At 42.2% G+C, this 13,804-nt stretch overlaps 1 protein-coding gene across 1 annotated transcript; it reads left to right on the forward strand.

Annotated features, from left to right (window-relative positions):
• The first annotated feature begins 6,049 nt into the window (after positions 1 to 6,049).
• LOC139367587 (N-alpha-acetyltransferase 10-like) lies at positions 6,050 to 9,077 on the forward strand. The gene is made up of 8 exons (XM_071105846.1): positions 6,050 to 6,254; positions 6,652 to 6,750; positions 6,949 to 7,007; positions 7,092 to 7,137; positions 7,295 to 7,410; positions 7,665 to 7,709; positions 7,969 to 8,052; positions 8,461 to 9,077. The coding sequence occupies exons 1-8, from the start codon at positions 6,234 to 6,236 to the stop codon at positions 8,645 to 8,647; spliced, it is 657 nt and encodes a 218-aa protein (XP_070961947.1). The 5' UTR covers positions 6,050 to 6,233; the 3' UTR covers positions 8,648 to 9,077.
• Positions 9,078 to 13,804: the final 4,727 nt, after the last annotated feature.

Raw genomic sequence — 13,804 nt, forward strand, 5'->3', positions numbered from 1 at the left:
ATAATTACAATTATGCAGATTAACACTGGAGTGATAAATGATCAGATGGTTATGTAAAGGTAGAGATAGAGATATTGGTGTGCAAAAGAGCAGAAAAATAAATAAATAAAAACAGTATGGGGATGAGGTAGGTGAGGTAGGTAAATTGGGTGGGCTATTTACCGATAGACTATGTACAGCTGCAGCGATCGGTTAGCTGCTCAGATAGCAGATGTTTGAAGTTGGTGAGGGAGATAAAAGTCTCCAACTTCAGCGATTTTTGCAATTCGTTCCAATCACAGGCAGCAGAGAACTGGAACGAAAGGCGGCCAAATGAGGTGTTGGCTTTAGGGATGATCAGTGAGATACACCTGCTGGAGCGCGTGCTACGGATGGGTGTTGCCATCGTAACCAGTGAACTGAGATAAGGCGGAGCTTTACCTAGCATGGACTTGTAGATGACCTGGAGCCAGTGGGTCTGGCGACGAATATGTAGCGAGGGCCAGCCGACTAGAGCATACAAGTCGCAGTGGTGGGTGGTATAAGGTGCTTTAGTGACAAAACGGATGGCACTGTGATAAACTGCATCCAGTTTGCTGAGTAGAGTGTTGGAAGCAATTTTGTAGATGACATCGCCGAAGTCGAGGATCGGTAGGATAGTCAGTTTTACTAGGGTAAGTTTGGCGGCGTGAGTGAAGGAGGCTTTGTTGCGGAATAGAAAGCCGACTCTTGATTCATCTTCTGCACATCTATCACTCCCGTGTTTAATTGCTACAGTTGAAGTCGTAAGTTTACATACACTTAGGTTGAAGTCATTAAAACTATTTTTTCAACCATTCCACTAATTTCTTGTTAACAAACTATAGTTTTGGCAAGTTGGTTAAGACATCTACTTTGTGCATGACACAAGTAATTTTTCCAACAATTGTTTACAGACAGATTATTTCACTTATAATTCCCTGTATCACAATTCCAGTGGGTCAGAAGTTCACATACACTAAGTTGACTGTGCCTTTAAACAGTTTGGAAAATTCCAGAAAATGATGTCATGGCTTTAGAAGCTTCTGATAGGCTAATTGACATAATATTAGTCAATTGGAGGTGTACCTGGGGATGTATTTCAAGGCCTACCTTCAAACTCAGTGCCTCTGCTTGACATCATGGGGAAATCAAAAGAAATCAGCCAAGAAATTGTAGACCTCCACAAGTCTGGTTCATCTTTTGGGAGAAATTTCTAAATGCCTGAAGGTACCACGTTCACCTGAACAAACAATAGTATGCAAGTATAAACACCATGAGACCACGCATCCGTCATACCGCTCAGGAAGGAGACGTGTTCTGCCTCCTAGAGATGAACGTACTTTGGTGCGAAAAGTGCAAATCATTCCCAGAACAACAGCAAAGGACCTTGTGAAGATGCTGGGGGAAACAGGTACAAAAGTATCTATATTCACAGTAAAACGAGTCCTGAAAGGCCGCTCAGCAAGGAAGAAGCCACTGCTCCAAAACCAGACTACTGTTTGCAACTGCACATGGGGACAAAGATCATACTTCTTTGAGTAATGTCCTCTGGTCTGATGAAACAAAATAGAACTGTTGACCATAATGACCATCGTTATGTTTGGAGGTTAAAGGGGGAGGCTTGCAAGCCGAAGAACATCATCCCAGCCGTGAAGCACGGGGGTGGCAGCATCATGTTGTGGGGGTGCTTTGCTGTAGGAAGGACTGGTGTACTTCACAAAATAGATGGCATCATGAGAGAGGAAAAGGATGTGGCTATATTGAAGCAACATCTCAAGACATCAGTCAGGAAGTTAAAGCTTGATGGCAAATGGGTCTTCCAAATGGACAATGACCCCAAACATACTTCCAAAGTTGTGGAAAAATGGCTTAAGGGCAACAAAGTGAAGGTATTGGAGTGGCCATCACAAAGCCCTGACCTCAATCCCATAGAAAATTTGTGGGCAGAACTGAAAAAGCGTGTGCGAGCAAGGAGGCCTCCAAACCTGACTCAGTTACACCAGCTCTGTCAGGGGGAATGGGCCAAAATTCACCCAATTTATTGTGGGAAGCTTGTGGAAGGCTCCCCGAAACGTTTGACCCAAGTTAAACTATTTAAAGGCAATGCTACCAAATACTAATTGAGTGTATGTAAACTTCTGACCCACTGGGAATGTGATGAAAGAAATAAAAGCTGAAATAAATCATTCTCTTTACTATTATTCTGACATTTCACATTCTTAAATAAAGTGGTGATTCTAACTGACCTAAGATATGGAATTTTTACTAGGATTCAATGTCAGGAATTGTGAAAAACTGAGTTTAAATGTATTTGGCTAAGGTGCATATAAACTTCCAACTTCAACTGAATATCGTAATTACCTCGCCACTATTACCTATTTATTGCTTTACCTCCCTTATCTTACCTCATTTGCGCACACTGTATATATACTTTTTTTCTCTACTGTATTATTGACTTCATGTTTGTTTATTCCATGTGGAACTCTGTGTTGTTGTATGTGTCGAATTGCTACGCTTCATCTTGGCCAGGTCGCAGTTGTAAATGAGAACTTGTTCTCAACTAGCCTACCTGGTTTTAATAAAGGTGAAATAAAATACATTTTTAAAAAGCAGGGAAGCAGTGGATTAAAGGGGGGATAACAGGAGGGCCTGTGGGTCTCAGCAGTAAAGAGGTAAGCAACAATATGAGAGGAGGTGTTCTAATGGATGCTCAAAGATTGCAAGGAACAAGGGGTGGGGTTAGGGTAGACAGACAGTCTATTCTGTTACACGTCAAGGACCGGGTACTGACAAATACAGTAAGCATAGGATACATGAGTTATTATGTGAGGGCTTTATGTACCAACGCCTTTAAGATGCTATAACTGCCAGAGGTTTGGGCATGTGGCAGCAGCCTGTAAACAGATAAAGAGGAGTGCAAGACGTGGAGGGGAGCATGAGTATGGGAAATGTGGGGATGGTGTACAACCAAAGGGCTGCAGCTGTGGGGGTGCTCATAGTGTGGCATGTAGTGGGTGTGAGGCAATGAAGCAGGCAGTGGAGGTGCAAGTAAGAGAGTGCAGAGTAAGAGTAAAAGTGAGAGTAAGAGTGCAGAGAAGGGTGTCATATGCTGAGGCAGTGAGGCTGGTCCAGGTAGATACAGGTTCAAGGGAGAGATGGGTAGGAGCATCTAGACCGGGGGTGATATGGTATACATTGATAAGAGAAAGCTTGTGACGTTCATAGTAGGAGCTATCAATAGCACTGCTAAAGTAGACATGGGTTGACATGGGAAGAGGTTTGAGATTACCTCAATCAGCCGAGGGTGGAGTCATGTATTACTGGATCTTAGTTATGATGGTAATACTACAATGGAATGTTCGAAGCCTGTTGGCTAATGGGCAGGAATTCAAGCAGTTCATTGTAGATATGCCAGCTAAGGCTGATGTGATTTGTGTGTAGGAAACATGACTCAAACCGACTGTGGAGTTTATCATACAGGGATATGTGGGGAGGTGGGGTGCCACTTTCATAAAGAAAGGACTTCCCTATAGGATGCAAGGCAAAGGTATTGAACAGGAATATGTAGAGGTGTGGTTGAGAGGAGGGATGCTAGTGGTAGTGAACTACTATAATCCCTGTCAGATATTGGACCTGGAAGTGCTGGAGAGGGTGGAGGGCCAGGATAGAAGTACGGTAATGTGGTGTGGATATTTCAATGCCCACAATATGCTCTGGGGGGGGGGGGGGGGACAGGTGGATGGAATTGGCCAAGTGATGGACAATTTGATAGTAATCAAATATATGGTGTGCCTGAATGATGGCCGAGGGACCAGGATTGATGTAGCCACAGGGAAAGAGTTTGCCTCGGAACTCACTCTGGTATCTAGTGCGATGGCAGGAATCTGTGAGTGGGAGATATGGGAGGAGTGATCATTACCCCATAGTATGCACAGTAGGCCAGAGGGAGGAGGAGGTGTCAATGGGTCAAGGAGGCAGGTGGGTGTTTGGAAGGGCAAAGTGGGATCAGTTTCAGGAGCTGAGTGAACAGGTGATGGCTTGGGTGGATATGAGAGAGGATGTGGATAGTATGAATAACTGGGTGAGAACAGCGTTAGTGGGGGCAGCTACTGAGACTATACCTAAGAGTTCAGGGAGGAGGAAAACAGTCCCATGGTGGACGGATGTGTGTGGGGAAATGGTGAGGAGTAAGAACACGGCATTTAGAGCCCTGAAAAGGACGCATAACTTCCAACATCTGATTCGGTATAAACAGGCCCTGGTGAGGAGAACTATTCGTCAGGCAAAGAGGTCAAAGTTGGCATCGGTTCTATGACATCATTGAAAGGCGACACCTGTAGGAGAAGTATGGGGGATGATTAAGAGGATGAGTGGGGTCAGAAGGGAGTGGGATTATCCAGTGTTGACAAGAGGGAAGGATGTGGTAGTAACAGATGAGGAGAAGGCAGAGATGATGGCCTAAGCATTTGTCCAAGTGCATAGCCAGGGCTAATTTGTCAGAGGAGGTGCAGAGGGAGAGAACGAGAACGAGAGAGGATTATCCTGGAGAGCTGGATAGGAGGGAGGAAGTAAATGATGCGTTGAATGCACCATTTACCATGGCAGAGGTGAAAAGGGAAATAGGTAAGGCTGGGTTAACTTCACCTTGGAAAGATGAGGTGTGCCATGTTATGTTGGCCCATCTTAATGATGAGGCACTGGATAAGGTATTGGTGTTGTACAACAGTGTGGGAGGAGGGGAAACTACTAGGCAGTTGGAAGGAGGCAGTAGTGGTACCAATCCAGAAGCCAGTAAAGGACCCAACGAGGCATCGGCCAATCGCTTTAACATCACATGTATGTAAGATTATGGAACGTATGATTGCGGAGAGCAGGGGGTTTGTATCGCCACATCAGAGTGGGTTCAGGAAGGGTAGGGGAACTATCGACCCAGTGCTCTGCTTAGAAGCAGAGGTCAGGAAGGCTCAGGTGAACAAGGAGACTGTTGTAGCTGTCTTTTTTTATGTGGAGAAGGTGTATGATATGATGTGGAAGGAGGGGTTGTTAATTAAGCTTGATATTATGGGGGTAGGAGGAAGAATGTACAACTGGATAAAGGATTTCTGGTTTGGAAGGTCTATCCAGGTGAGGGTGGGGAGGTACAGTGGGGAGGGTGGGGAGGTACAGTGGGGAGGGTGGGGAGGTACAGTGGCAAGAAAAAGTATGTGATTGCCATACTGTTGGCCTTGCAGTGGGTGGAGGAAGTCAAGCCAGACAGAGTTGTTATTCGCTCTGATTCATGTGCAGTGTTAATGAGTCTCCAGTCCTTTAGATCACGTAGCAGACAAGACCTGCTATATGAGGTGCTACAAACCCATGGCAGGATTAAACAGATGGGTATACAGATAAGATTTACTTGGGATACAGCCATGTGGGGGTGGAGGGGAACGAGGCAGTTGATGTACTGGCTAAACAAGCACTTAGTAGTGGGGATGTTGATGTTGTAGTTTCAATGAGCAATGAAGAGGCAAAAAGCCGGATATGGACAGTGATGGTGCAGAGATGGCAGGAGCAGTGGGATAGAAATACTAATTTAATTCAAGTACAGAGGCAAGTCGGGGAGAACGGCAGGAAGGGACAGAAGAGGGGAGGCTATTTTTTACAAGATTAAGGGTGGGACACAGCCGGTTAAATAAGTGCTTAAATGTGATAGGAAGGCATCCAACAGAAAAGTGTGGTTATTGCCATGAAACAGAGACCGTGGAGCATGTATTGCTACAGTGTGGGCAGTATCATAGGGAAAGAGAGAGGCTGAGAACTGATATGAGGGAGAGGGCATACAGGAAATTATTTTAAAGAGTATATTGAGTAGAACGTCATTAGATATTGTCCCAAATATTTTATATTTTTTAAGAGTAAGAAGGGGCTGGCAGGTAGGATGTCGTTTCTCCTTGTATCTGGCTCACACTCCAGTACAGTAGGTGGCGATAATGCACCATAATGCTAGATGCCAACTGCCGATAAACCCCACCGAAGATGAAGCTGGATTCCTTCTAGCCATGACCCTAGAGGCGGGACTTACCTTTCATTAACTTCCGGTTAAGCGCATGCTTCCTCTTCGGTTTAACTTGCTAACTAGCTAACTAACACTCCTGAAACATAATCTAAGACAACGTTAGGAGTTCATAGCTTGAACACTTTACCCCCATTATTTATATTTTTCATCATCTGAACGTGTGACGGTCGAAGAAAACATGAATATTCGCAACGCAAGGGTAAGTGAGAGGCACTGTCGACCATGCAACACTGTGCTAGTTTACCTTCTTAGCTAGATAGCCACCCATCGCTAATAATAACAATCCAAGGGTTTCTGATAGCTCCACTTATGCATGCCATGTCAAACAGTGAGCCAACTAGCCTATTTAGCTAGCTACTATTTAAATAGATTGCTTATACAGTAACTATCAACAAAGTAAACAGGAGAAGTGCCACTTGAAGTGTAGTTAACGTTAGCTTACTATTGTCAATAGTGATATTTTGACTGAGTCTGGAGTGGGGACACAGATATCTCTTCTTGTAGTCCCTTTTCTGAAGTGTTCTAGCTAACTTACGTTAAAGTAATTGTTTCAGTCAGTATCCATACCATTGACATTCCTTGTTCTGTTTCCTCAGCCAGAGGACCTTATGAACATGCAGCACTGCAACCTGCTGTGTCTCCCAGAGAACTACCAGATGAAGTACTACTTCTACCACGGACTGTCCTGGCCGCAGGTTAACATGGCTTCCTCTTCAGCAGACAACTCCATCACCACTTGACTCAAGTCTTTGTCCTGGCATTCAATCAGTCACAAATTGAATCTAACTCATCAGAAGGAATGACGGGTTCGATTTAGGCCTAGTTGTTACTAGATGTCTGTGTAACTCAGTGTATCTATCTCTAACATCACCTTGTCTTTGCTCATCTTTCAGCTCTCCTACATCGCAGAGGATGAGAATGGCAAAATAGTGGGATATGTTTTGGCCAAGATGTGAGTATACCTGAACTACAGATCTTATCTCATGCCATTGTTTGTCAGTCTCTATCAAGCCCTCACTCTTTATGTGGTATGCAGGGAGGAGGATCCAGATGATGTCCCCCATGGTCACATCACGTCCCTGGTGAGTCTTGGTTATGTATTGTTCATTGTAGTACTTAATTGAAGAGGGGGTGGCGTGCGTGCGCTATCATCTGCAGCACTTGTCAGGTTGTTTAGGTGCGGTTGTTGAGTAACAGGAAGGATTATTAACAACGGTTTGGATTGTCTCTGTCGCTCAGGCTGTCAAGCGCTCTCACAGACGTTTGGGACTAGCTCAGAAGCTGATGGACCAAGCCAGTCGAGCTATGATTGAAAACTTCAACGCCAAATATGTCTCACTTCATGTCCGGAAAAGGTAGTGCAGTGTGCTGGATGTCTGTGTTGGACTTCAATGAGATGGTTCTATTTCAAGTCGTTTTTATATGACTCTTAGATAAGAATTTCCACATAAGTTTTTGTAATGGAATGCTGCTCTTCTGTTCTCCAGAAGTGTAGCCAGAAGATCATTTAAATACAGAGAGACATTGTTCGTGTCAGATCATTCTTAAGTGGTATTTGTTTGTTCACAAATAACTTGAATTGCATCCATCTAATTTTCTCCTACTGCAGTAACCGAGCGGCCTTGCACCTGTACTCAAACACACTGAAATTCCAGTAAGATCTCCTTCTATCCTTGTGAAAACAAACCCTCTTAAAGCAAATGCATATGTAATATAGATGTTCCATGTCAGCCTCCTATTCAAACAGATGTTTATTCAGGAACTGTGGGTCATATTCCCTAATGATACTCTTTGCATTCAAATTCATTTATTTTTGCTCTTATTTAACCAGGTATTGTTTGCAGTGATGCAATGTACATATATAATATGTTGTTGGTCACTCACTTACAAATAATTTCCTTTCTCTTTCATAGGATTAGTGAAATAGAGCCCAAGTACTATGCAGATGGGGAGGATGCCTATGCCATGAAGAGAGACCTAGCCCACATGGCTGATGAGGTGAATTTTTTTTATTTTTTTACTCTTTCCCTTTATCCAGCAGCATGGCTTTTATTGGGCGTAATCCAACCACCTTCGTCTCACCCAGTGTTTTGCATACAGTCGCTTTGACCACCTTTGTCTCACCCAGTGTTTTGCATACGCTTTTCCCCGAAGGGTGCGTCCTATATTCTATTCTCCCCCATGGATTTAAAAGTAATAGACTGGTGTGAGCAGTATGGTGCAAACTCCCTCCCACCGTGCTTGCTTTTAAATGCATGAACTGGAGTGAACAAGTGCACACTTCTGGATGAAGGGTAGAGAATCGTAACGCAGTCATGAGCCACTCTCTTTACCTGAGGGTTAAGGTCAACCTTTCCTTTTTGTCAACTGAATTTTGACCGTTTTGTCTGTTGTTTCTGTCTATGGGTCCCACAATTGAGGAAGCCAGGAATGAAGGCCCTGGGTCAGGAGGCACCTACAGCTACGACCACACCCGGTGACCAGGAGAAAGAGGGAGAGGGGGACAGCGGAGGAGAGAACAAAGACCTCAGTGAAGTTAGCGAGGCCACAGAGAGCACAGACGTCAAAGATTCATCCTCCGATTCACAATGACTCAGCCATCTTTAGTAGCCATTTTTAAATTTGCCGTCAAAGATACTTACTATACTTTTTATCTCACATAAAGGGAAAAATGATACCCAGTGGCAGTCCGCTTCTCCATTCACTTCTGTTACTTTTACAGCGTAAAGTAAAAATAGATTTTTTTTTACTAAAATAGGATTTCTCTCTCGACATTAGTGATACAATGTGATTGAAAGAAATTACTTTGCAACTGAAATGACAAGTTGATGTTGAGCTCAAATTCACAACTGGTTCTTAAAAGGTTGTTTTGGGCTTGATGCTGTCACTACTACTGTTTTCAACCCCCCCACTCACCCATGAAATCAACACATTTTGAAAAAAATAACCTCTGTTTTTGGGTGTGACTTAATGAGATCTGTGAAGTATTCTTCAAAATGCTGAAAATAAAAGTTTCAAGTAATACTTTTTGTAGTGGCATTCTTTTTTTCTAGGTTTGAAATTGCAACTATTTAAGGTTGAAATTCTAAGAATGACCACTAGGTCGTACTGTTGTGAGTAGAATGCATACAACGCTTACAGTAGTGAGACTTTACAACTAGTAATAAGACTAGGGACATATTCAGACCAGGGTTTCAGTTAGCTGGCTAAATTAGGCAGTATGCATTTTGAAAACATGGAATTGTTTGAAACCTGAATATTTATTTCATGTTATGAGGCATTTCTTCCCTTGCTTCAAAGTAGCCTACAGGCAAAATATGACCATTTAAACATGGAGGCAATTATTGACCGCATAGGCAACACGAGTTTGAAGTTTGGGGAAGCTTACAATTTATCCTTGTACCATGTCTGATTTTCATATGCACATTTTCATAGAACAGTTTAATTTCAATGTTTTAGTTTCTCAATCATTGTCATGAATTAAAAATATATACAAATAAAAAAAACTCATTACTCACATGTGTTACATGGATCATCCAAACAAAAGACAATGAAACAAATGGACAAATATTGTAAATGATAGTTATGAAATAAAACAAAACTTGTTTCTCACATATGTAGCAGGTTGTGACCTCTGCAAACAACGTTTCCACTCTGAGAATGAGAACAGTAAATTACGAATTAATACATGCATTAACAGAAATGTACTGTATGTAACCAAATGACTGTGATTAATGGTACACTTACTACTGGTGACATATGTAATGGAGAATTGATATAAATAAAATAAAAGGATAAACAATACACACAATTAAACAATGAATGTGCAAGAATTGGCGGGAGACAGCTAAGCCCAGACTCCTATGTCTTCGCCACACACTCCTCCCCTTCTTGTCTCAACATTTTTATTCGTGGATCCCAAGGGAAGCAAGACTTGCCCAAATAATTGACCAAGAAAAAAACTCTGCGTCATAATTTTCTTTCAATTCGCAAGAGGCTGAATGCTTCTCACCTAATAAAGCACCCGAGCGAGAAAAACAGCACCACTCTGTCTATGTGTGTGTAGCCAGCCTGATTGATGCTGTCTGGTCAAAAAGAGTATGACATTGTTGCCACCCGTAGCAGACCGTTTGTTTCCTCAATATGAAAGAGAGGAGGATGGCTTTGGCATTTCTCTAGAAGCAGACCTAGGGTGAATCAACATGTTTTTTCTACTTGCACACACACAGACATAAATAAGACGATAGATAGGAGTGATTATATAATTTGGACAAATTTATTTCCATTAACTTCCCTATTGGACCCACAGCTATGCCACTTCTCTCCTGCTCTGTTGTTTTTCATATCAACTTTCTTTCGTTTTCCAGAAGCCAAATGCACAGTCCTAGTCATATTAGCAACCCATTCTCGTTGTGACATCTTTAGATTCACCCTCTTCCTAAATTTCGAACAGAGATGTTCATCTCCGTCGCATATGGAACCGCGTTATCAGGTGCACTTTCTAGAATGGGGTTTTCCCGCAAATTGCATTTTGGCAAAGGGTTGAAAACTGTCTGCTTCCTTACAGGAGTTGCATGTTCTGTTAATATGCATTACCATAATCTAAATGTGATTTCTGTCATTCTGAGCACCGCGGGCGGACGCCCTAATGGGATATGCATGCATATGGATCCGGCAAATTTCTCAAATGGCCAGTAGGCTAAATTAAAATCTGTTGTTCAGGGCCACATTTCCTGAACGAAAACCCTGATTCACACTAGTGCTGTTTTAAATGTTGCAGATGGAAATGTGATATATAGAGCTTACAATTCTATCTGACAGTCATTCCTGTTGTACACATTTCTATTTGAATTTTCTGTAATGTTGCTCCCTTCTAAATGAGCCCCTGAGCCAGTAACTCTGTTCCTGTCTTCATTACAATTGACAGCACAGACTGATAGATACCATGGTAACATCATTAGAAGAATTGACCTCCAGGACAGGACTAATACCATGGTAACATCATTATCATCATTAGAAGAATTGACATCACAGACTGAACTGATACCAAGGTAATACATACCCGAAGCATCCATCACCCTCACACACTGTTGTATTTAGCCTGCCCTGTGGTACCATCTCTCTCACATTCTACAAGGTGTTGAAGTACACCAACATGATGTCTTCAACAGGATGTCCTGAGATGCATTTAAACAACAGATACAGTACCAGTCAAACGTTTGGATACACCTACTCATTCAGGGGTTTTTCTACAAAGTAAAATAATAGTGAAGACATCAAAACTATGAAATAACAAATATGGAATCATGAAGTAACCAAAAAAGTGTTAAACAAATCAAAATATATTTTATATTTGAGATTCTTCAAAGTAGCCACCCTTTGCCTTGATGACAGCTTTGGACACTCTTGGCATTCTCTCAACCAGCTTCACCTGGAATGCTTTCCAACAGTCTTTAATGAGTTCCCACATATGCTGAGCACTTGTTGGCTGCTTTTCCTTCACTCTGTGGTCTGACTCCTCCCAAACCATCTCAATTGGGTTGAGGTCGGTTGATTGTGGAGGCCAGGTCATCTGATGCAGCACTCCATCACTCTCTTTCTTGGTCAAATAGCCCTTACACAGCCTGGAGGTGTGTTGGGTCATTGTCCTGTTGAAAAACAAATGATAGTTCCACTAAGCCCAAATCAGATGGCATGGCGTATCGCTGCAGAATGCTGTGATAGCCATGCTGGTTAAGTGTGCCTTGAATTCTAAATAAATCACTGACAGTGTCACCAGCAAAGCACCACCACACCTCCTCCTCCATGCTTCATTGTGGGAAATACCGTTCACCCACAACACATCTCACAAAGACATGGCAGTTGGAACAAAAAATCTCAAATTTGGACTCATCAGACGAAAGGACAGAGTTCCACCGGTCTAATGTCCATTGCTAGTGTTTCTTGGCCCAAGAACGTCTCTTCTTATTGGTGTCCTTTAGTAGTGGTTTCTTTACAGCAATTGACCATGAAGGCCTGATTCACACAGTCTCCTCTGAACAGTTGATGTGGAGATGTGTCTGTTACTTGAACTCTGTGAAGCATTTATTTGGGCTGCAAGTTTTGAGGCTGGTAACTCTAATGAACTTATCCTCTGCAGCAGAGGTAACTCTGGGTCTTCCTTTCCTGTAGCGGTCCTCATGACAGCCACTTTCATCATAGCACTTGATGGTTTTTGAGACTGCACTTGAAGAATCTTTCAAAGTTCTTGAAATTTTCCGAATTGACTGACCTTCATGTCTTAAAGTAATGATGGACTGTCATTTCTCTTTGCTTATTTGAGCTGTTATTGCCATAATATGTACTTGGTATTTTACCAAATAAGGTTATCTTCTGTATAGCACCCCTACCTTGTCACACACAACTGATTGGGGGGCGGCAGGGTAGCCTAGTGCTTAGAGCGTTGGACTAGTAACCGGAAGGTTGCAAGTTCACATCCCTGAGCTGATAAGGTACAAATCTGTCATTCTGCCCCTGAACAGGCAGTTAACCCACTGTTCGTAGGCCGTCATTGAAAATAAGAATTTGTTCTTAACTGACTTGCCTAGTTAAATAAATAAAAAAATATTTAAAAAAATGGCTCAAATGCATTAAGAAGGAAAGAAATTCCACAAATTAACTTTTATCATGGTTCATTGAAATGCATTCCAGGTGACTACCTCATGAAGCTGGTTGAGAGAAACCCTGGCCAATATAAAATACATTTTGATTTGTTTAGAAAGAAAAACAAAAACAATGGAATGAGTAGGTGTGTCCAAACTTTTGACTGGTATTGTACATTTTCTCAGAAAACTGGAAAAATACTCTCTTTCGTGGAAATAAAAAGCATTTTGAGAAGTGTTTTGGGGATTGTGCACAAAAGGAAAATTTGGTTTAATTTGTAGCTTACAGTTTCAGAATGAAACTCTAAAGAAGGATAGACTTCTTGAGAAAGGGGAAGAAATAAACTTAGCAATGCGTCAACATTTAAACCAACATTTATACCATACAACATTTATACCGAAACTACAGTCAAAACAAAATATAGATCTGTTAGAAGCCACTTTCAGTTAACAGTCCGCTATTTAATGTGTCTTAGTTGGAAGGGAGGGAAGGAAATACACAGGAAGTTAGAAGTGAGAAAGAAGAGTGTTTGACAGTTCTCAGCTTGTACTTGTATTTTTTAGACATTCAGTAAAACTCTTCCCTTCTCTTAACCACAGGCATACAGTTCTGTTTTCGCGCATTATCTGGTATCTTCACACCTTGCAAAGGCATGACAACGCTGTCACTTCACTCTGCACCATTGTTTCTGGTAAACAATATTAGCTATAAGAGTAAGCAAACTACTGCTCTCTAGTCATGCATAGTATCAGGATTATATCATGTTATATGTGGAGAACATGCTCGTTCAGTGAGATGATATGAATGTGTTTTGTCGTGACATGGTGGGTGGATTTGGCACCACCATTTTAGGACGTGTTACACAATTAAGTGCAATGCTCTCATCAAGTATATTAGTTACTCAGAGTAAGAGATCGGTGGTAAGACTAAATACGGTAATTATAGATGACAGCGCTTACTCTTACTCAGGCTATGTGTGTTACTTCTATACACATGAACTCATAGGGGAAAGTGGATGGAATGACGAGGGAGGGGAGAAGAGGGGGGTGATGAGGAGGAGGGGGTGTGGCTTGAATTAGAAGCTTTCACTCTTCACAACTCTTTCAC

Source organism: Oncorhynchus clarkii, chromosome 16 (assembly GCF_045791955.1).
Source record: "Oncorhynchus clarkii lewisi isolate Uvic-CL-2024 chromosome 16, UVic_Ocla_1.0, whole genome shotgun sequence".
NCBI classification, from domain to species: Eukaryota; Metazoa; Chordata; class Actinopteri; order Salmoniformes; family Salmonidae; genus Oncorhynchus; species Oncorhynchus clarkii.